Raw genomic sequence first — 22,626 nt, 5'->3', positions numbered from 1 at the left:
TGGGTTGCCTTGGTATTGTAGCTTGGGAAGTAGGCGGCTTTTTTTGGTTCAAGGTTTGCGACCGAAGCTTGGTGTGTTGAGCTGAGGGCGAATCTAGCGCATCGATATTAGCGGATATCATCGTAGTTTGCCGATTTCTCGAAGAGTTCATGCTGCCAGCCATGCTCAGTATATGGTGAACTGTCGGCAGTGGAACAAGGGGGAAAAGAAGAATGAGAGGAAGGGAGAATGAGAGAATGAGGGAAAGCAAGAGAGCAAGAGAGAGAGAGACGGGGGGGGGGGGGGGGGAGAGAGCAACAAAGAAGAAAAAGAAGACAGAGAACAACAAAGAGAAGAAAGAGAACAACAAAGGGAAGAAATAGAACAACAAAGACAAGAAAGGGAAGAAAAAGGGCTTGGTTGGTGATGGTCAACTTTTGCTAGGAAAAAAAAAATGAAAAACGAAAATAATACATGGCCAAGCCAGAAAGTCTCGCAACAAGTCGTCGAGTCGTAGGAGGGGCAACGGGACAGCAGGACAGCAGGACAGCAGGACAGCAGCATTCTTCGCCTCTTAGCAACGCAACTCGGCCACTCAAAAAGTTCTAACGAATCCAATCGAATCGGGCTATTGCCGTCATTTGCCAGAAAAGTGGCGAAATAGTTACGTAGTTGCTTGTTCCGGTATATACGTACTGTACCGTACCCGTACCGTACCCGTACCGTACCCGTACCATCTTGTAGACGTTAAATCATACAATGACAACAATAATCCCGTAGGTAGACGATGAATAATACAAACAAACGAAAAAATAATAGTGACGTTCCATCTTTAGTGCTACTTGAAGTGCGGGGGAGAGGAGACCGAGACGCAAACAAACTTGAACTCGATGAGCATTAGTATTGTGCGATTGTTGCTACTCCAAAAAGCCTCGCATGCATCATCTCATAAAGGAGATTTCAGTAGATATTCACTTATTCACATGTTCACATTGAGGGCTACTGTCCCGACCAAATTCCAATCAATAGATGTGGGGTTTATTGAAGTTATGTATATATAGGTGCGTCCTTTAGCATGTGACAGCCAGAATTGCTTCAGGATGTTCTAGACACCGGCCCATCCTCGATCGCAACCCGGTATGAAATTAACCCATCTGTCAAAGCCATGCTGTGCGTGTGATTTACCGGAGACCGTAGACAACACCGAGCTGGTCAATTTCGTCGCCAACCTGGCCAACAAATCCAACGATCTGGAAGCCGTTGGGGGCGCTGTACTTCTGGCAGGACGTCGAGGTTCTACCGACCTCCACCCATTTCTCGCCGGTAGTGGTTGCCTTGACATAAACGATGCGGTTGTTGCTCTCTCCCGTGGCCTGGCAAATATCGATAGTAGTCCAGTATTCATCAGCTGCCAGGGTGATTTCCTTCGCGTCACCGCCGTTACCACCGTGCTCAAACAAGGTTTCATCATCAAGGGTCACAGACACCTTATCGACACGCTCGTTGCCATACAAGGTAATCTTGGAAGCCTTGGGACGGTTTGACTTGGTAGCCATTTGAGGAGCATCGTTGAACCAAGACTGACCCAGGGAAGTACCAAAGATGTCAGACTGGCGCAGAGTCTCGCTCTGCGTCCAGGTCAGACTGACTTGGACGGGGTCGCGGTCAGTCAGAATGTTGCCAGTTCCGGCAAAAGTCTTGCCGACATACTCAAAAGCATTAGCATCGAGAGTAAGCACCGAAGAGCCGCGCGAGAAGACCTTGTCTCCCAACTCGCACTTCAGGGTACCAGAAGGGTTCTCGCAAGTGACATCAGCAGAAGCATCATCCTTGCGCACCAGGTTGAACCAAGCATCCGACATGCCGTTGTCGTCGTTCAAGATGCGAATGTTGTCACCGCCACGGCTGAAGAGGGAGTTGGTGTCGCCAAAGACCATAACAGCGTTGCCGCCAGACCAGGTCTTGATGTACTCGGACAGTTGAACGATGTTGTCAGCACGTGCAGCAGTGTCATCGGCTTGCATGCCACCGTCGGTTTGAAGGTTGTACATGTCGATGTAAACACCGTCAGCAAGACGGGTACGCATGAAGGTAAAACCCTTGGGCGTATCGCAGTCGCCACCCTCCGCATTGGAGCACTTGTTCCACTTGACACGACGGAAGTCAGTGAAAGGCATGCTGGACATAGTGTTGAGACCATCGCTGGAAGCGGTAGTGCGGTGGGCATGGTCGTCAGTCTGGTAAATAGAGTCATGGTGGGTGAAGTCCTGGTGAGTCTGAGTTAGCGCTTGTTATTTGGGAAGTAAGTATCGGCTGGCGCTGAGAAACTTACCGACTGCATGTTGACAACGTCATATTTGTTTTCAGCAATGCGGGTGCCAATGGTCTGAGCATTGATAGTCTTGTCACCAGTGACACCGTTGCCGTCACCGCCAACGTTGATAGTGAGGACCTTCAGGGTTCCCGATGCAGCGCTGACCATGGCAGGCGTGCTGATGGCAGCAAGAGCAGCGATGGTGTTGTACTTCATAGTTGCGGTTGAAGTATAAAGTTGGTTAAATACAAAGTTGAAGTATGTATAGAAGAAGAAAAGCCAGAAGAGGTAAGTATCGTCTGATAACCAGTATCAGACAGGTATGTACAAACGTAGAGGGGAGGCTTAGAGATGAGATAGGAAAAGGTGACTGAATAGTCAGGAAAGAATGATATCTGTATGCAAGAAGGGGAAAGATGATAAAAGATGAAGATGAGAAAATGAATGTGCTCTGTCAAAGAATGAGAATGAGAATGGGAATGAAAATGAAAATGAGAATGAAAGAATGATGATGGAGATGGAAGTCAGACAGATACTTGAAAGATGGGAAACTAGCCGCCTTTTAAAGTTTTTCGATGCTCACTCGGCCTTGGCAAACCGATATAGCCACGTCAGAGTTGTCTCCGCCGGCGACCCGGGGGGGCGCCTACATGCGCGCCCCCCAATTCTTTTATGCGCCCCCTCCCTAGTCGTGGGCTCTGCTATGATGCCTCCCCTATATCAACATGATACGTGCTTTTCCCCCAACTACCAAAGCTTAAAACCCACGGACATGTCAATAGAATACTTTCCCTTGGTATAGATCATCTCGTATCCAAGCATGAGAAAAAGGCATCAATCAAGCCAAGAGTCCGATCTTACGCTCTTGGCGACGTCTACGTTGGATTTCTAATCCGATACAGAGCGATACTGCCCACCACGCTATCATAGCGCCTATGGTCAGAAAGAGCGCCATCGCACTACACTACACACTCTCCTACCAGACTCTAGATCCACACACAACTACTGAGCGCACGGAGTTAAGGCGGAAGGAGTTAAATACAGACCACTAGCCCACGGCGATAACATACGGCTCACGGACGAGTCTTGCTCCTCCCCTCAAGCCCTCAAGCCCAACTTACCACGCCCGCAATCCATCCCACTAGCTCCTCCCGCCTCGAAAACTCAGTCCAAAGGCCAATCTTGAGATGTCTTGGCAGGACTCGCGTAGCACATGTAAAACGCACTGCATAGACAGCCACAGAATCGCCCGATGCGAAAGAGAAGATTAGATGGATTTGGCTACTATTTAAAGCTTTTGAAACGACGTCTAGGGGCTTGGCTAAGCTGAGAACATATTACATTGCAAGGAGTGACCGTCTCCTGACAGGGAACCCATTATCCTCCCATTAGCTATAGCATGCGCTTGGATCCCCAGGTATTTGGCAAAAGGGGGAAAGCTGCGGCCCAAGCTTAGAAATTGCCGCGGTGTTGTGTAACCCTCTCCCCTCTGCCCTCTCCCCATACAGGCCTGCAGGGTATACCTTGGAGTCGAACACCTCCTTGATCGGATAGTCGGGCGAATGCCAACCCTAACAGTAGTAGGCCTTTTATCGATCCATTAATTGTCTAATCTCATACAGAATCTGGGCATTAATCTTGACGGCGAGTTGCGAGACCCTTGGAGTTGGCTCCGCTTTTGGACCTAGGGTACCTCCAGAATCGTTCTATGCTTCTAGGATTCGCTTCTTTTGCGACTGGCATTGGGCGTAGGGTAGCATGGTAAGAAGCTTGTTGGAGGGAATTTTTTTCTTTCCTTTCTGGCGGGCCTTTATTTTGTACTGAGTATTGTGAAGGCAAATTTGGCATCGCTTAGGCGTCGTAGAAGATAGTGTTACTGTGCTTGACCCTAACTCGAGTCTCTGAATATTGTTAGGGTTGTATTTGGTGGTGGTGCTTGGTGGTGCTTGGTGGTCCTTGGCTGGCCCGTCTCGTCTCGGTAGCGTCGGAATTAGGTTTAGTGCGAGATCTATCTAGCATGCGGCAATGCTATTGATCCTGTCAGGCACCCTTCTTTTTGCTTCTTTCTTTTTCTAAAAAAAGGAGAAACACCTCCCCCAAGAAAAGGCCATACATACCACACTTGCTAGAGCACATCGCCTGACGCCCGGATAACAGTGGTGTGTCGTGGATGGCCTGCTACCATGGTTCTGTCCAAAACCAGGGAACTTGCAGACAAAACGATCGAGGGCCAGCAAATGTGAATTAGAATTAATCAGGGGCCGTGTGCTGTGCCGGGGAGTAGATATACGTGAAGCCGTATCAGTTGCCTGGCTTGCTTGCACTTACTTGCTGGCCTACCTGCCCTCGATAGAAACGCAATAATGCACCTACAATAATGCCATTGATTCATCACATTTCAGGACGCCCAAGAGTCCTGCCCTGCTGCGGAAGCGGGATTGAAAGAGCACCAGAGTCCGCAGGTTTCGGCCAAGACTTGGGAAAAACAATCTGGGGCTAGGAGAAAATACGTTTCGTAGACGCAGATGAAGAGGGCAGGTATTCCCTATCGGGCATTGCTTGAAATTGCTGCTATGCCAAGGCTGCAGCTAGAATAGAATTATTAATACGCCGATACGGCGTATTGTGCAATGTTCCTATTGGACGTAAAGGATCTTGATTGCACTGCACGATGGGTCGTAAAAGGGGGCTGTCAAAGTATGGGGTAACGAACTGTTCACCGCGTCCTGGCCCAGCTCGGCCGCCTCCTATTCTCCGTCCTGGGCTGCAATCGTTGTTTTAGAGCCGGAATATAGTGTATGTATCGAGCTTACCGAATTCTAGCTCAGCTCAATCGAGGTGTTTGTGATCTTGGTCTGCAGGCCTGCTCCCATAGGCTGGCTCCCTTGCCTTTGCTGGTTTTGCCGACTCAAGAGAGACGAAAAAGACGCGGACCTTACGGCAAGTGCTGAGTGCAAAGAGATGGTGCGTTCATCTTCGTTTTCGTTTTCACTTTCCTGCCACGTACTGAACTTATGCGCGGACCGCGTCGTTTGATCTTAGTAACCCCAGTCGACGTTCAATATAATCAAATAAAACCCATTATGCGCGGGCTGTTGCGGCCGCGTAGCCGCCCGATACAGGATATCTCCAACGCCAAGCTCTTCTGTTGCCCGTGCCATGTCCTACGCTTTTGGAACACAATCTTGCGCACTGGATGTCCCCAGGGTGGCTGGCTGTCTGGCTGGCTGTCTGGCTGGCTGGCTGGCGCTTCAAAAACCTTGCGCACACTACCCACCAACACACCAACACTGCCGTTGCTCTCCTCTCCACACCAGAAGCTAAAATTCCGATTGGCCAGACTGGCACATGTTGAAATTGTCTATATGTGCGTCCCATGGTATTTAACAGCCAGGAACTCATCAGATGCACTAGAATCGTCACATTGTGGGCAGCAAGGTTATCAATGCACCCCCCAAATCCACATGCTGCAGTACGAGCATGCATGAAGGCCAAGCAAAACCCTGGGCATACGGCAGTCGCTACCCTTAGAACTGGAGAATCCAACAGACTCAACCCAGCGGGCGCTGGTATAGGCCTCATGGGTATAGCAGTGGTGGTTGGTGTCTTGGCTATTCCAAGTCAGCACATGTGAAAAGACGGATGACGGTGAGGCACCAAGTGCGCTCTATTAAGACCGCGAAATATGGACGGAGGAACGGGGGGACGAAGGAGTGAAAAGACGAGGAGGTGGCTCGACGATTGGCCCTCCGTCTCAAGGCAGAATGCTGTTTGCGTATTGCGCGCTGGTGCGGGCGCAGCTGGCTCTACCCAAACATGTGGCATGGCCTTGCAAGTTTATCTCCACTTACACTCCACGATTTGCCCTCTGATGCCTCCTCTGCACCCACATGCCGCATGTTCTTTTCCTGCAATAAAGGCCTTTGGCACTTGCTTATGCCTATGCCTATGTTAATGTAATACTTGATTCCCCTTCTGCCACGGCCACAAGGCGCACGAAGCACCCAGAGACACAGAAGCCCTGCTATACAAACCCCCAAGACGCTGGCTGTGCAATTTTACATAAATGCAGTGGCTATTAGATCGAGACAACCGGGGCTTAGATTGGCCGATCTGGCTATTTTTCTCTCGTTTTTGAAACAAAACTGTCCATGGCTTGTATGAGTATGGGATGCCTCCAACTTAACACAAAAGACATTATAGATTGATTATGCGCTTAGAAGCTACGGGCAGATTCTGGCCTGGCCTTGCGCTTCTCCAATTAAACTTGCGCAATGCGTCTGGCAAAAACAAACCCAGGGCTGCTCAATTCCAGCGCCTGTCGTAGATGCTAAACAGATCCAAGCTCGGGTATCGTGGATGGCCTTCTCAGCGGCGCTGCAGTTGAACATGGTGTGGCTTTTAGAACGTGGCAACCGCACTATCTGGATACCGGGCTAGGCTGGAGATCTTTTGGTCACATAACCTGGCCTCTAGACCTGCTCTCATGGCTGTGGAATATCATAGTATATCGCTATCGCATGGGATACACGGGGCTGGGAGGAAAACCACCCCATCACATCATATTACTGGCTTCGCATGACGAGTAGTGGAGTGGCTGATTTTGCAGCGCTTGGCAATCGTATGCAGCCGAGAGCCAATGTAGTCATGTTGACAAGTGTCCATTTGCTTGGATAGATACACGGAGAAAGTCAAGCCGTGACTGGAGTAAATTGCGTGAGAGGCAAACATCTCCCATTGCTGACCCTGATCCAGTTCGTCCAAGCATTAGGGTTAGCATCAGACATCAAGGGTCTTCTTCCAAGGCCAAAGTGTTGAATAGACAGACCTAACACTGTTATTGTTTATTGACTCTATAAATCGCTGACTATTTTCTCATCCATTTCTAAATTCGTTTTCCAGCTCTTCTAGCTTTTATACTTCTGTATATTTTCAGCCACAGTGGATAGGTCTGTGCACAATTGCCTAAGGGTGCTTGTCAAAGCGCCACGCGACAGTCACGTGCCTGAGGCAAGCTTGGAGCGCCACTCAACAGGGGGTGTGGGTAGCGCACTGTGGGTTTTAGGGTCCAGGGTCACATGACAATCTGACCCTGACCCCACGGCTAGCATTGGGACTAATCGGATTGAAGGCAACGCGACGTCAAGAAAGTGCCTAAACTGACGATACAAGAGGCTTCCATCAAGTAAAAAATTAATCGTGGTTTGCGAGCACTGCGTGCCATTATGGGAATCATCGATAGAGCTATTCGCGGCGTGCCAGAAGACGCTGTTGTATGAACAATTGCCACCCTTAAAGGAAAGTATGCACTAGCATTAGATAGGTTTTGACAATCACCATCGCCGAAGCTCTAGAAAATCACGGGACATTCACTGTTAAAGTGGTATCAGCCTCTACCACCGCAATCAGGCTATCACTGTGTTCGATTGACGAGTGAACAGGATAGTGCAAGCAATCCGGAAAGGCTGTGCACGATGTAGAGCAGTGCAATGCTCGAGAAAGCTATGTGCAATGCATGAGCTCCATGGTACAACCGCTGCCCCCCACGCCTCTAGCTGGGCGAAATCCATGGTGCATATCATGTATTGGCTCATTGGCTGGCAGCCATGCATGTATATTTGAGGGTCACCACTGAAGCGATACCATGTTATTGGTCCAACAAACACCCAACCTAGCCTTGGGCGCCAACTCAGTTCTCCCCGCTTCTGGGATCAAGAACTTTCCTATACTGAACAAAAATTCTCCTATCCTGACCAAAAACTCGAAACTTTGACAGATTCATTATCCAAGTTTAACATTTGTTTGCTATTGCCATACACGCTCCTTGAGAATCAGAAATATGGGATTTCGCAGCTCATTCAAACGTCGCTTCCGAAAGGGAAAGGCGCCTATTCGAAGGTCAAGCCAAGCTACATCAACGACCGCCTCCTCGTCGGTTCCAGTACAGCCTGCACTTGGAACAGCTGGATCGCCATCACTAGTTACGATCTCCCCACCGCCAGCCAAGTCCGAGTCAGTGCCATTGCATACTCTGCAAAAGAAAATTTGGGATAATGCGTACCAAGGTTTAAAATCGGAAGAGCCAAAGTTGGTGGAAGCGTTCGAGTCGATTATTCTCTCCGAACCCCAGCTCGACGACGATAGCGCTGAACCTACTGACCGAACCGAAGGCAAGGCGACAGCGAAGCCGACGGTCACACCGCATCAAATGAGAAAGTTTGTTGAGAGGGGGATCGAACGAACGAAGAAAGAGGCTTCTGTCAAGCAAGAACTTGATCGTGGTTGGCAAGCAGTCCAGGCTGTCATGGGAATCGTGGATACCGCTATTCGCGCTGCCCCAGAAGCCGCTGTGATATGGGCAACCGTTTGCCTTGGGATAGAGGTATGTCACTTGCCCATGTAAAAGAACATAAAGCGTTCCGTTCTTGGCTAACATCAAGCAGGTTTTGAAAAATCCCATCACCGAAGCGCTGGAAAATCGCCAAGGAATCCAGTATGTTCTAGGCAGAATAGAATGGTATTGGAACTTGACCAGCTTGCTGCTTGACAAAAACAAGAAAAGTACAGCCGCGACTGTCCTACGAGACGCGCTGGAGGAGAGCATCACACAGCTCTTTCAACAGCTCCTTTCGTATCAGATTAGAAGCATCTGTCTCTACCGTCGCAATAAGGTCGTTGGCTTTATAAGGGATATGTTTCTGATCGACAACTGGGCAGGCCAGGTCATTAGCATCAAGGAAGCCGAAAAGGCTGTGCAGCATGATATAGAGCAGTACAACACCCAAGAGAGCCAACAGCAAATGCAAAAGCTCAACGATTCAACAGCTGCTATGCAAGCCAACGTGGCAAACATCCATACAGCGGTACAGAGCCTAGCAGAACAACAAGCAAAGGCGCGAGAAGACGACAAGAACAATGAATGTCTGCGGGAACTTTACGTAACCGATCCTCGGATAGACAAGGAGATTATCGAAAATAGAAAAGGCGGCTTGCTGAAAGACTCATACAAATGGATTCTCGAGCACCAGGGCTTCAAGAAGTTCAAAAACGAAGCGGAAAGCCGAATTCTTTGGATCAAAGGGGATCCCGGCAAGGGCAAGACAATGCTTCTTTGTGGCATCATCAATGAGTTGGAGTCAGACCATTCAACGTCACCCTACTATTTCTTTTGCCAAGACACGGGTGGTAGTCGACTAAATACGGCCACATCTGTGCTACGCGGCCTGGTCTATCACCTTACAAAACTCAATCCACAACTTATCGAGCATGTGCGAAAGGGGTACGATCCTACTGCCAAGAACCAATTTGAAAATGAAGGTGCTTGGTATCATATCAGCAAGATAGCAACTGCTATGCTGGAGGATCCAAGCATGAAGAATGCCATTTTAATCGTCGATGCCTTGGATGAGTGTGCTGTGGGCCAGGGGCTCTTACTTGACTTCATCAAGACCTCGAGTGCCAAATGGATCGTATCAAGCCGTAACCGGCCGGAAATCGAGCAAAGTCTAAATGATGCCACACAAAGAGTCAAGATACACCTTGAAATAAACGAGGATTCAGTGTCTATGGCAGTCAACTTTTTTATTAAGTACAAGGTGAATCAGCTTGTGCAGAAGAAGGGATACGGTGACGAGGTGAAGGACGCCGTCTTGGAATATTTGCAATCGAATTCTCATGGCACTTTTCTGTGGGTGGCCCTAGTTTGTCAAGAGCTTTTCAGCTCAAAAACACGAAGATGGGAAACCCTAGCTAAGCTAAAGTCATTTCCGCCTGGGCTTGATGCTTTGTACGGACAAATGCTAAAGGAGATCTCCGAGTCGCCACATGCTCAACTGTACAAGGAGGTCATTGCCAAAGTTCTTGTTGTCTACCGACCGATCACGTTAGAAGAGCTACGCGCTATGGTTGAAGCCCTAAAAGACTTCAACATAAAGGATATAGAAGAAGTCGTCGCGTCGTGTGCGTCATTTTTTACTCTTCACAACAATGCTGTCTCTTTTGTACACCAGTCAGCAAAAGACTATTTCCTGGGTGAAGCCTTAGGCCAGGTACTGCCTTCTGGCATCTCGCATCAACATCAGGTGGTCCTCGTACGATCGCTGGAACTGCTTCAACAAACATTAAAACGCGATATTTACAACCTGCAGGCCCCGGGATGTCTTATAAGTGAGATTTCAGCGGCTCCTGATCCTGACCCATTGGCTGGTATTCAATATTCTTGCATATTTTGGGTTGACCATCTTCATGACTCATCTGCAAATGTTATAGCCAGTGAAAACGATAAAATACTGGCCTTCTTCAAAGAAAAGTATCTTCAGTGGTTGGAGGCTCTCAGTCTTATGGGTAACATCTATACTGGAGTGCGAGCAATTAGAAAATTAGAAACTTGTCTGGTAAGTGGCTCCGCAAGAAGTGCATAGAATTTGGAAAAGGCAATGTTTAACATTTAACAATAGAAAAAAGCATCAACGGACCTTCACGATATTGTCAAAGATGCTAGCCGATTTCTCTTATCCAATCCAGGGGGGATTGAAATTGCCCCGCTGCAAGTTTACGCATCAGCGCTTGTATTCAGCCCTACCAACAGCATAATAAGGCGGACATTTGCGCACGAAGAACCAGACTGGATTAAGTTGAAGCCAAGAGCTGTAGCAGATTGGGATGCTTGTCTACAGACTCTTGAGGGCCATGTTGCCAGTGTGTCATCAGTCGTGTTCTCATATGATGGACAGCGACTGGCATCAGGGTCAGATGACAAGACAGTCAAGATCTGGGATGCGACTTCTGGCGCGTGTCTGCAGACTCTTGAGGGCCATGTTGCCAGTGTGTCATCAGTCGTGTTCTCATATGATGGACAGCGACTGGCATCAGGGTCTTGGGACAGCACAGTCAAGATCTGGGATGCGACTTCTGGTGCGTGTCTGCAGACCCTTGAGGGCCATGGCAATTGTGTGACATCAGTCGTGTTCTCAAATGATGGACAGCGACTGGCATCAGGGTCTTGTGACAGCACAGTCAAGATCTGGGATGCGACTTCTGGTGCGTGTCTGCAGACCCTTGAGGGCCATGGCCGTAGTGTGGCATCAGTCGTGTTCTCAAATGATGGACAGCGACTGGCATCAGGGTCTTATGACAGCACAGTCAAGATCTGGAATGCGGCTTCTGGTGCGTGTCTGCAGACCCTTGAGGGCCATGGCCATTACGTGACATCAGTCGTGTTCTCAAATGATGGACAGCGACTGTCATCAGGGTCTTATGACAGCACAGTCAAGATCTGGGATGCGACTTCTGGTGCGTGTCTGCAGACCCTTGAGGGCCATGGCCGTAGTGTGGCATCAGTCGTGTTCTCAAATGATGGACAGCGACTGGCATCAGGGTCTTATGACAGCACAGTCAAGATCTGGGATGCGACTTCTGGTGCGTGTCTGCAGACCCTTGAGGGCCATGGCCATTACGTGACATCAGTCGTGTTCTCAAATGATGGACAGCGACTGTCATCAGGGTCTTATGACAGCACAGTCAAGATCTGGGATGCGACTTCTGGTGCGTGTCTGCAGATCCTTGAGGGCCATGATAACTGGGTGACATCAGTCGTGTTCTCAAATGATGGACAGCGACTGGCATCAGGGTCAGATGACAGCACAGTCAAGATCTGGGATGCGACTTCTGGTGTGTGTCTGCAGACCCTTGAGGGCCATGATAACTGGGTGACATCAGTCGTGTTCTCAAATGATGGACAGCGACTGGCATCAGGGTCAGATGACAGCACAGTCAAGATCTGGGATGCGGCTTCTGGTGTGTGTCTGCAGACTTTTGAGGGCCATGGCCATTACGTGACATCAGTCGTGTTCTCAAATGATGGACAGCGACTGTCATCAGGGTCTTATGACAGCACAGTCAAGATCTGGGATGCGACTTCTGGTGCGTGTCTGCAGACCCTTGAGGGCCATGACCGTACTGTGTCATCAATCGTGTTCTCAAATGATGGACAGCGACTGGCATCAGGGTCTTGGGACAGCACAGTCAAGATCTGGGATGCGACTTCTGGTGTGTGTCTGCAGACCCTTGAGGGTCATGGCCGTAGTGTGGCATCAGTCGTGTTCTCAAATGATGGACAGCGACTGGCATCAGGGTCTTGGGACAACACAGTCAAGATCTGGGATGCGAATTCTGGTGCGTGTCTGCAGACCCTTGAGGGTCATGGCCGTAGTGTGGCATCAGTTGTGTTCTCAAATGATGGACAGCGACTGGCATCAAGGTCAGATGACAGCACAGCCAAGATCTGGGATGCGACTTCTGGTGCGTGTCTGGAGACTCTTACGGACCATGGCAGTAGCATGACACCAAAGATATTCTCAAATGATGGAGCAATGATAGCATCCGGGCTGCCAGCTAGCAAATCTTCTTCGCTTCGCTCTAAATCTTGCACATACAGTATCAATGGAGATGGATCATGGATCATGGAGAATGGACAAAGGCTGCTTTGGATGCCACCATCGTTCCGGGCTGCTGCATCCACAGTATGCCACGCAAAACTAGGGCTCGGTACTGGGTCTGGTCGTGTCATCATCATAGGGTTTTAATCTTCTGACTAGCTTGAAGAGCCTAGTATAAAGATGAAGCTCCCCTAGGCTAGACAGCGGTATTATGTTAAGGATGATGCTCTGGATTAAACTGTACATACTTATAGACTATCTTTCTAAATAATCTTGTTCTTCCATAATTTCCTCAGACTTTGTACATCGTTTATAGTTTTATTACACCAAGACTTGATGGTTAGTCTACTTTGTGACATATTACATATTTCTCTCAAAGTTCTGTAAACGTTACACGCAGAAACTAGAGCCTAGTGCACGCGTACGTCTTATAATGTGAGCGTTTTAGTAAATTATGGTATAAAGTGCATGGACTTTGTAGAATAATTTGAAGGACTTTGATCGTCTCAATATTTGACAGTTAACCAGCTAGCTAAATGCTTAATTCCCCCTGCCATTGCCAGACACATCTCAGAATCCAGATATCGCTTACCAGATATTCTGCTATTCTAACCAGTGCTGAACTAACCTGTCTCTCTAGTTCAAGTTAAACATCACTGAAGATAAGGATCACAGACAGGGAGTAATTTCATTCATCTGGAGCTGATATTCAGTCCTACCAGGCCCTTACATCTAAAGAAAAGAGTAGTCTTATTTGGCTCTATGAGAAGTTTCCCACCCCCTCTCTTTAAAATGAAGGTATAAAAGTGACCAAAGCATGTAGTTGCCGTTTTAATCTCTATCAAGGACCCTCTAGCGCAAATTTTATCATGATCGTTTACTGCCATTATATATGACAATAAACAGGTAGGCTCCTTACTAGTTGCCAAGAACGCCATTTCAATGTGTTAGGATGATCTTTGGAGTGGGAAGAAATATGTGGTGTAAGGAATGTATGCTTTAGGAAGATTTTATTACAATATCTCGCCAAAATTCGCGTCCAAAGAATGAAGCTTGTCACTAAGCACGAGTTGCATGCATTAGCAAAGGTCGCAAACATGCCTACTTCAACGATCCTAGTGGTTGCTACACATTGCCACTCACTCAATGCATGACAATCAAAGAACATCTGCCATGAAAGCATGTTTAACGTACTAAGACACAAATGGAAATTCTGCCTATACAAGCAACCGTAAGCTGAGAAGAATGTACACTAAGTGAAAAGACACACCGCATCCAATTTAACCCAAAGCTGTTTAAACACTTACATCAACTATGTGCAGGAGGGGATATTGCCAAGAGGAATGGCAATGAATCAGACATTTACCCTATTCACCTTCCCAAAACGAAATACTACGTCACATCAGGCGACAACTTGAAATACAAATGGGGTATGCCTATACAGTATACAAAGGATAGGTAAGCCCATCAAAGCTTTCAGAGCTGACCATATGCTGTAATAGAAGAAATAACACTAGAGTGGAGAACTACGTATGGATCCCACTTCTAAGAATAGAACTCAGACATGCAGATGTTACACAAGATAACACATGAGAGGTGACACAAAAGACAGTAATGCACTTGATAAGTATGACGATAAGACGTGTAACGTCATCACTTGCTTAACCTGCAAAATAGGAATCGGCATATAACTACTGCCAATGATCCCACCCAATAGCATCAGGCTCCTAGAGATACACAGACTCCTCCTTGACCAGTTATTGCCTTATGCCTGAACTTTTTGTCTGTTTTGCTATGTGCTTCCTTCAGTCACATCTACTGTCCTTGTTTGCCGACTTCCTGACGATCCAGCCGCTACCCGCACATTGATGTTCATTAGTTCAGTTGCTTCTCTTTCTTCCTCCACCTTCACTGCTCACTCTTCTAATAATCGGGCTCTCTTTGGCCTGTGTCGTCGCCTTGATACCTAATTCTTTTGCTTAAGATCTTATATGCTAATCTCTGATGATTGTCGTGTTTTTATACTTTCCCCTGTTATAGGTGTAGCTGTGAAAACAAGCATCTCAAGTTCTAGCCATAGCTTACCTAAATTCAAAGCCTAGAACTTGCCAAGACATGAGCCGTCGCGGCCGGCAAGAAACTGGTTAGTCATTTGTTCAACACTATGCAGGAGTGAAGAAATGTTCCTGAATCTGCTTAGACAGCGAGCTGCACAATAATCTATTGCTATCCATTGGATAGTTGATGTGATTTGACAATGCTATTGGTCTAACCTTGTATGCCGTTGTGCTAGTTAAAGGATTAGGGTTAGGGTTGAGTACATAGATATTTACAGCAAAGCTTGAAGCTTTGAACCATTTTATAAATTATGGAGAGCTGCCAAAAATCTACCCTCTATTTGATTGTGACAAGTTGCATGCATGGTGGAGAGTTCTTTCATCCACTAAAATCTGCAAGTGTGCAGAGTTCTTGGTCGCTGCGATCCCAAGTAGACCAGACTTATTGGGTTGAACTTCACAGTCAGAGTCCAGATTGGTATCGAGCTGGGCCTTGACAATATCAACAAGCTGGAACAGCGAGATCTGATGCTTTTCATGGACGGAGACAGGAAAGGACTCGAAAACAGGCACCTTGCGGTGAATGTGGACATTTGGACATGATTGGTCAAGATAGCCTCCATTGGCCAGACCCAGGAGACATTTCTGCGAGCAGTACTCAAGTCGAGGAAGTCGATATGTGACACAATTGTTGTATGAGTCTACATTTGCTGCGTGCTTTTTAGAAGGATCTTGCTCACGTTGGCCTGACGACCTTCCATCGGGTGGTTGAAGTTGCGGATATGCGTTTCGTAGCGAAGACGAACCAGCGTCTCCACGTTCATTTCCTTTGCCGGAACCGGAAGATGGATCAGACGGTGGCTTTTTAAACCCATGGAATCGAGGAAGTCTATTCTGTATGCTTGCAATTTATTGGACCGAAAGATTTGCGCGATTAAAAGCCAGTTGAATCATTGTCGTAAGCATAGCGTACGGTGTGTTTTTGATGCCATTCTCCAGTGCTGAAGATATCTGACTGTCCCGAGCTGGTGGATCTTCTGAACCGCGACATGGGATGCCACTAACGTCTTTTTGGTGGATGCAGAGACGAAAATAAAGCTCCGATGGCTCTTTGTAGTTGATGTAAAGCAAAACCGTGGCTTGGCCAGTTGAGATGTAGCCGTACGAAAGCCCGAGAGTAACCATATAATGGTACGTCTGCACTAAAGCCTTTGCGACTAGTTTGGAGCCAGCCGGGTGATCTTGGCTTTTCTTTTCCTCAGTGTCACCAGATGTCGATGGGCTGGCTCTAGGATCTGCTGATTCGATAAATATTCTGCTACCTGAATCAACAATATTCTCAAACGCAGACCGGAGTAAATCTGGAGTGAAAACATGCGCAGGCTTGTGTTCGATAACAAGAAGGTTTTTCAACGTTGGCGATTTATTTGTTATTCTCACACATGTACCATCCGGCTTGATGTTGCGCTCAGGTGACTGCGCTTTAATCGACCGCGTTCCGTCAGAATCTGGAGGTGAGTTGGCAGGCCGCTTTGGATTACGTGCCGTGTTCGAGATATCTAGAGATGGTCTACGACCACGCGAGGCAGAGGCAAATACGACGGTCACCGGCTCTGGAATATCAGCCCCAATACTCGAAATATCTACGCATTCGTCTCCTGAACTCTCACCATCCGGGGCCCTCATCTTGCGCTCCTGCAGCTGTTCACAAAACCCCTTGATATATGCTGTGTTTGTACAGAATTGAACTTCCTCCACTCCTTCTGACACGATTTGAAGCCATGTATTAACGATTTTGGCGACAGGGGTTTCAATAACGAGGGAACAAAACCTCGAAGATTCATTTTCACTAGCATGTAACCACTCTTCAGCCATCCTTTGCAGCACACAAGTGTCTGGAACTGACGGAAGGAATAGCCAAGAACAGACGTTGAGCCTGCGGCAGTGGTTTCCGGGCCTTTTGGGCATATTCTAAGGGTTTGAAAGGAGTGCGCGTAGAGGTAGTAAATGTATGCGTGAAGGGACACCTTGGCATTGAGGGCGTTCTGTTTTGCGATTTGGTTGTCTTTCTCGGCAGCGCGTTGTTTTTCGGCATCGGCACGGGCGTTAGCCTCTGCAATGAGTGAGTCCTTTTCCACAGCGCGTTTCTTATCGGCATCAGCTCGAGCCTTTGCCTCCGCAACCTCTGCATCTTTTTCTCTATCCACCAGACATTCAGGTTAGATTGGATCCCGTCTATTTGCATGTTCTCAAATCTCGCACACTTTTCAAAAGCTGCGATTGCAGCCTTCACTGCTTCTATATTAGTGAAATCTAAATTTACCAATTCGTAGAGTTGATTATTTCGTCTTTAGAGAAAAGGTGGTAGCTATTAGATTATCAAGAAGGAAAATTAACTGTTAGTTAAATAAAACAAACAACTAGTTATCAAGATTCAAAACGCCCCAATAATGATGTAGTTCGCTGTGGAGATTCTGCCGCGTGGCTGTAGCAAGGGACTTGGGTGGCGTTGAGGCTGTCATTGACACGTGATACAATGACCCTAAGTATCAGTGTACAAACCCTTTTTCAAGTAACACCACTAGTATGTAAAACCTAGACATAGAACTCTCCGAACTCTCCTACACAAAAGTAAGAGAATAAGTATTAACGTGTGTTGGATGAGCTACATGGAGGATAGGTATTGTGAGGAATCTGCCTTTAGTCGGATTGACCCTGGGTAAGCCCAAACATGAATACCTGAGCTTAGTTGTGCATGATAGAAGAATTTAACACTTTAGAAAAAGGAATAAAGAGGCAAGCTTCACGAATTCGATCAATCTGTATACCAGCACGGTTCCACGGGCAGTTGTACAGAATCACGAGTGACTTGACAAGTGAAAAACTGAACTCAGTAGATTATTCTGACAGCGTGTGTGATAAGCGAGCGATGCAGATAAGTGAGCTACGCACTTTTATCAACCCTCCGAATTAAAGTCGCAATAGAAACACCATAATCTATCTGATCACCTAAAATTAATCACTATACTATTCTCTGCTGACCTAGATTGCCTACTGACAGGTCCTTGTATTATATCTGGTCTTTATGCAAATACTACACTGTCGAACCTTTGCTCCTTGTGAACTTCCGCGACTACCTCTCGAGGATTCAGCTGTTACCTGTACATCAGTAATTAACTGTGATGCTTCCCCTATGGTTCAAGGCCCTTCTTTCTATATCTTAGTCCTTTTCCCCCTCTCGTGCTGCCCTACTGTCTTATTCTCTTGTTCAAGTTGTCGAACGCTTTCCTGTAGGAAGACCATCTCATGCATAATGATGGTTTTTGCCTACTCATAATCCTTCACAGCCACAGTTATTGACTCCAGGGAACTGCTCTTATGATTTCTAATCCTTCTGTCATCTCGAAGCTTGATGTGCAGCTACGGACTCCGACGCCCCCCGTAGAGGTCACGATACCATCGACCCCTTGGACTGCCTGGACCCCAAAGACAGTGCTAAAGACCCAATCGCATTTTAACTATCCGCAAGGAAGGATTAGGAATCATAAGAGCAGCTCCCTGGAGTCAATAATTGAAGCCATAAAGCATTTTGAGAGGGCAACGACTGTTATTATGCACGAGATGGTCTTACTACAGGAAAGGGTTCGACAACTTGAACAAGAGAATAAGAGAGTAGGACGGGGCTGGAGAGGAAAAAGGACTAGGATACAAAAAGAGGGAGGGGCCTTTAACTGTAGGGGAAGCATCACAATCAATTGATCAGATAGATATTGATGTGCAGGGAAGAGTTGAATCCTCGAGAGGTGGTCGCTGACGGTCACTAGGAGCAAAGGTTTGGCAGTGCAGTGTCTGCAGCAAGACCAGACATAATGCAAGGACCTGTTAGGAGGCTATCGAGGTCAATAGAGAATAGTATAGTGATTAATTTTAGTCAATCAGATGGATTATGGTGTTTGTATTGCAAATTTAATTCAGAGGGTTGATAAACGGTCGTCGCTCGCTTATCACATACGTTACGTTACATAATGACCAAGTCAGCACATTTATAATATCTGGTGAGTATGGACAACATTTATAACCTCAAAGCATCTCCACATTCAGGACAGGCAGAAGTTTCCTTAGGTACCACGTTAAAAGTTGTTCACGCTAGATTTCCAAGCGAACTCTCTTCATAGATCTACCTTCTGGCGAAGCATCTCCGCCTTGGTTCGTTTGCACAGTCGCATCTTCACATTCAACAAGTGGAGAGTCGGGAGAACGCCGCATGATGTGGGATCGATGGAAACCAATTACCATAGTGCGCCCAGACTTGACATCATGTGTGACATTCGGCGCCCAGATATTGTCATGAACGACTCCAAGCGTCAGAAGTTTAGATTCGAGATTGCTAATAACATCATGGTCCATCTGTATGACCGGTTCACCCGCATATGATAGCAAGAGCATTTGCCTAATAGGCCAGAACCCAACATTCAGTCTCTGTTGCATTGGCACATGACCGAGGCAGACCGGAACAATGTCTCCTTGTACAGGTCTCAGCCGATCATATACCTTTAGCTCATGCTGAATGAATGGCAAGGCAAAGTTCACCACCCCCTTACCAACAAATGTATAGCCATAGGGATGAGCTGTGAGCTTGACAAGGATGCTAAAGAGACCGGACTTAGTGTGTTGGACTTCACAGTCAGAGTCCAGATTGGTGTTGAGCTGGGCCTTGACAATAGCAACAAGCTGGGACAATGAGATTGGGTGTTTTTCCTGGATGGAGGTAGAAGTAGTTTTGATGGCAGGATCTTTGCGGTGGAGATCGACATTTGGGCATGATTGATCAAGATAGTCTCCATTGACCAGACCCAAGAGACACTGTTGCGAGCAGTACTCAAGTCGAGGGGGACGATGTGTGCCAGAATTGTGGCACAGGTCTACATGTGCTCCGTGCTTTTTGAATGGATCATGCTCGTGTTGGCCTGATGACCTTTCATCGGGTGGCAAAATGTGCGGATCTGGGTTTCGTAGCGAAGACGAATCAGAGTCTGCGTTTCCATGCCCTTTAACACAACCAGGAGATAGATCAGATGGTGACTTTTCAGACCCATAGTATCTAGAAAGGCTGCTCTGTATACTTGCAATTTGTTGTAGTGAAATATTTTCATGATCAAAAGCCAGTTGAATCATTGTCATCATGATTGCGTACGGTGTGTTCTTGATACCATTCTCTAGTGCTGAAGATATTTGACTGTGAGGAACACATGAAGTTTCTTCAACGGTGCGAGATGGGATGTTACTAACGTCTTCTTGATGTATGCAGAGACGAAAATAAAGCTCCGATGGCTCTTTGTAGTTGATGTGGAGCAAAACTGTGGCTTGAATAGTTGAGATATAGCCATACGAAATCCCCAGTGTAACCATAGCATGGTATGTCTGTACTAAAGCCTCTGCGACTAGTTTAGAGCCAGCCGGGTGATCTTGGCTTTTCTTTTCCTCAGTGTCGCTAGACGTCGACGTACTTGCCACAGGATTGCTTGATTCGATAAATATGCTACTACCTGAATCAACAATATTCTCAAATGCAGACTGTAGTAATTCTGGTGTAAAAACATGTGCAGGCTTGTGATTGATGACAAGAAGGGTTTTCATGTTTGGCGATTGATTTGTCATTCTTACACTCGTAGCACTCGGCTTGATGTTGCGCTCGGGTGACTGCGCTTTGATTGACCACGCTTCGTCAGCATCGGGAGGTGAGTTAGCAGCATGCTTTGCTGGTTTATCATCAAGCGAGGGAAAGACAGATACAACAGTCATCGGATCTGGAAGATCAGCCCCAATTCTCGAAAAATCCAGCCATCCGTCTCCTGGAGCCTCACCATCCGAGAGCTTCATATCGCACTCCCACAACTGACTGGAAACGTTTTTGATAAATGCTTTGTTTGGGCAGAATTGAATTCCCTCCCCTTCTTCCGACACAATCCTACGCCAGGCATTAGCGATTTGGCTGACAGGTAGTTCAATAATCAAGGAGTTGAACGTCGAAGGTTGACTACCACCAAATCTGACTTCAGCCATCCGTTGCATGGCAACAGGTGATAAAAGTCCTGGAAGTATTAGCCTATTATCAAAGGCTTTAGAAAGATTGGTAAATTCTTGCTGGTGGAGCTCTGGGAAACCATCCCATGGCAGAAGCTTTCTAGGACAGTTGCGACCAGGGATAAATGTAGGGCCTGTGGAAGTATTTGGTTCTCCTTCTGGACGCATTCTGAAAGATTGAAAGCCATGTGCGTAGAAGTAGTAAATGTATTCGTGAAGGGACGCATCAGCCATCATATCTCTGTGTTCCGCCATTTGGTTGTCTATTGCAGCGGCGCGTTGTTTTTCAGCATCGGCACACGTCTTTTCAGCACTGACACGCATCTTTTCAGCATCGGCACGCGTCTTTTCAGCATCGGCACGCCTCTTTTCGGCATCGGCACGCCTTATTTCGGCATCAGCACGCCTCTTTTCGGCATCAGCACGCTCCTTTTCGGCATCAGCACGTGTCTTTTCGGCATCGGCACGTGTCTTTTCGGCATCAGCACGCTTCTTTTCAGCATATGTTACTCTATCCACCAGACATTCAGGTTAGATTGCATTCCATCTATTTCCATGTTCTCAAATCTCACACACTGTTCAAGAGCTGCAATTGCAGCCTTCACTGCTTCTATATCAGTGAAATCCAAATTTTCCATTATGTAGGGTTGATTATTTCGTCTTTAGAGCCAAGGTGGCACTGGATCATTGAGAAGGAGATGTAACTGTTATGGAAACAAAACAACAGGATTCAAAAACAACCAAGTTTTATATCTTCCAAAAAGTCACTATAACAGGGCGCTAACTCTAGGCATCCATCCTGCAACCTAAATATTGATTTCTTTTGCCACAGAGATTGTGGCTGTAGTAAGGGACCGGGTGGCGTAGTGATTGTCACAGACACGTGATATAATGACCCTAAATATCTGTATATAAACCCTTTCTTTGTTGAGTAATGCCACTAGTATATAGAACTCACTAACTCCCTCTCTTGCAAAAATGACAAAATAACGTGCTTCATAAGTAAGCAATACCGACAAGCAGGCGATGCACTTTTATCAACGTTCCGAATTAAATTCACAACAGAAACACCATAATCTATATCATCAATTAAAATTAATCACTATACTATTCTCTATTGACCTCGATGGCCTCCTGACAGGTCCTTGCATTATGTCTGGTCTTTCTGCAAATACTACACTGTCGAACCTTTGCTCCTTGTGACCGTCCGCGACTACCTCTTGAGGATTCAGCTGTTACCTGTACATCAGTAATTAACTGTGATGCTTCCCCTATGGTTCAAGGCCCTTCTTTCTATATCTTAGTCCTTTTCCCCCTCTCGTGCGGCCCTATTGTCTTATTCTCTTGTTCAAGTTGTCGAACGCTTTCCTGTAGGAAGACCATCTCATGCATAATGATGGTTTTTGCCTACTCATAATCCTTCACAGCCACAGTTATTGACTCCAGGGAACTGCTCTTATGATTTCTAATCCTTCTGTCATCTCGAAGCTTGATGTGCAGCTACGGACTCCGACGCCCCCCGTAGAGGTCACGATACCATCGACCCCTTGGACTGCCAGGACCCCAAAGACAGTGCTAGAGACCCAATCGCATTTTAACTATCTGCAAGGAAGGATTAGGAATCATAAGAGCAGCTCCCTGGAGTCAATAATTGAAGCCATAAAGCATTTTGAGAGGGCAACGACTGTTATTATGCACGAGATGGTCTTACAACAGGAAAGGGTTCGACAACTTGAACAAGAGAATAAGAGAGTAG

At 47.0% G+C, this 22,626-nt stretch overlaps 4 protein-coding genes across 4 annotated transcripts; 1 reads left to right on the top strand and 3 right to left on the bottom strand.

Annotated features, from left to right (window-relative positions):
• Positions 1-1,160: 1,160 nt before the first annotated feature.
• On the bottom strand, positions 1,161-2,509 carry HOO65_030619 (endonuclease/exonuclease/phosphatase family protein; the record flags this gene model as incomplete). Its single annotated transcript, XM_071002211.1, has 2 exons — positions 1,161-2,246; positions 2,312-2,509. The coding sequence occupies 2 exons, from the start codon at positions 2,507-2,509 to the stop codon at positions 1,161-1,163; spliced, it is 1,284 nt and encodes a 427-aa protein (XP_070860298.1).
• A 5,623-nt stretch (positions 2,510-8,132) lies between these two features.
• Positions 8,133-12,876, top strand: HOO65_030618 (Vegetative incompatibility protein HET-E-1; the record flags this gene model as incomplete). The annotated part of the gene is made up of 4 exons (XM_071001769.1): positions 8,133-8,675; positions 8,737-8,786; positions 8,829-10,686; positions 10,750-12,876. 4 exons carry the CDS (start codon positions 8,133-8,135, stop codon positions 12,874-12,876), a joined length of 4,578 nt encoding a protein of 1,525 aa, XP_070860297.1.
• A 2,240-nt stretch (positions 12,877-15,116) lies between these two features.
• Positions 15,117-17,308, bottom strand: HOO65_030617 (phosphotransferase-like protein; the record flags this gene model as incomplete). The annotated part of the gene is made up of 4 exons (XM_071001970.1): positions 15,117-15,675; positions 15,760-16,513; positions 16,693-16,985; positions 17,286-17,308. 4 exons carry the CDS (start codon positions 17,306-17,308, stop codon positions 15,117-15,119), a joined length of 1,629 nt encoding a protein of 542 aa, XP_070860296.1.
• A 1,624-nt stretch (positions 17,309-18,932) lies between these two features.
• HOO65_030616 (protein kinase-like domain) lies at positions 18,933-21,508 on the bottom strand (the record flags this gene model as incomplete). Its single annotated transcript, XM_071001908.1, has 2 exons — positions 18,933-21,381; positions 21,447-21,508. The coding sequence occupies 2 exons, from the start codon at positions 21,506-21,508 to the stop codon at positions 18,933-18,935; spliced, it is 2,511 nt and encodes an 836-aa protein (XP_070860295.1).
• Positions 21,509-22,626: the final 1,118 nt, after the last annotated feature.

The sequence above is a fragment of the Ceratocystis lukuohia genome, assembly GCF_044167205.1.
Source record: "Ceratocystis lukuohia strain C4212 chromosome Unknown Supercontig3_pilon, whole genome shotgun sequence".
Lineage (NCBI taxonomy): Eukaryota > Fungi > Ascomycota > Sordariomycetes > Microascales > Ceratocystidaceae > Ceratocystis > Ceratocystis lukuohia.
This window is presented reverse-complemented; position numbering and strand designations above follow the sequence as displayed.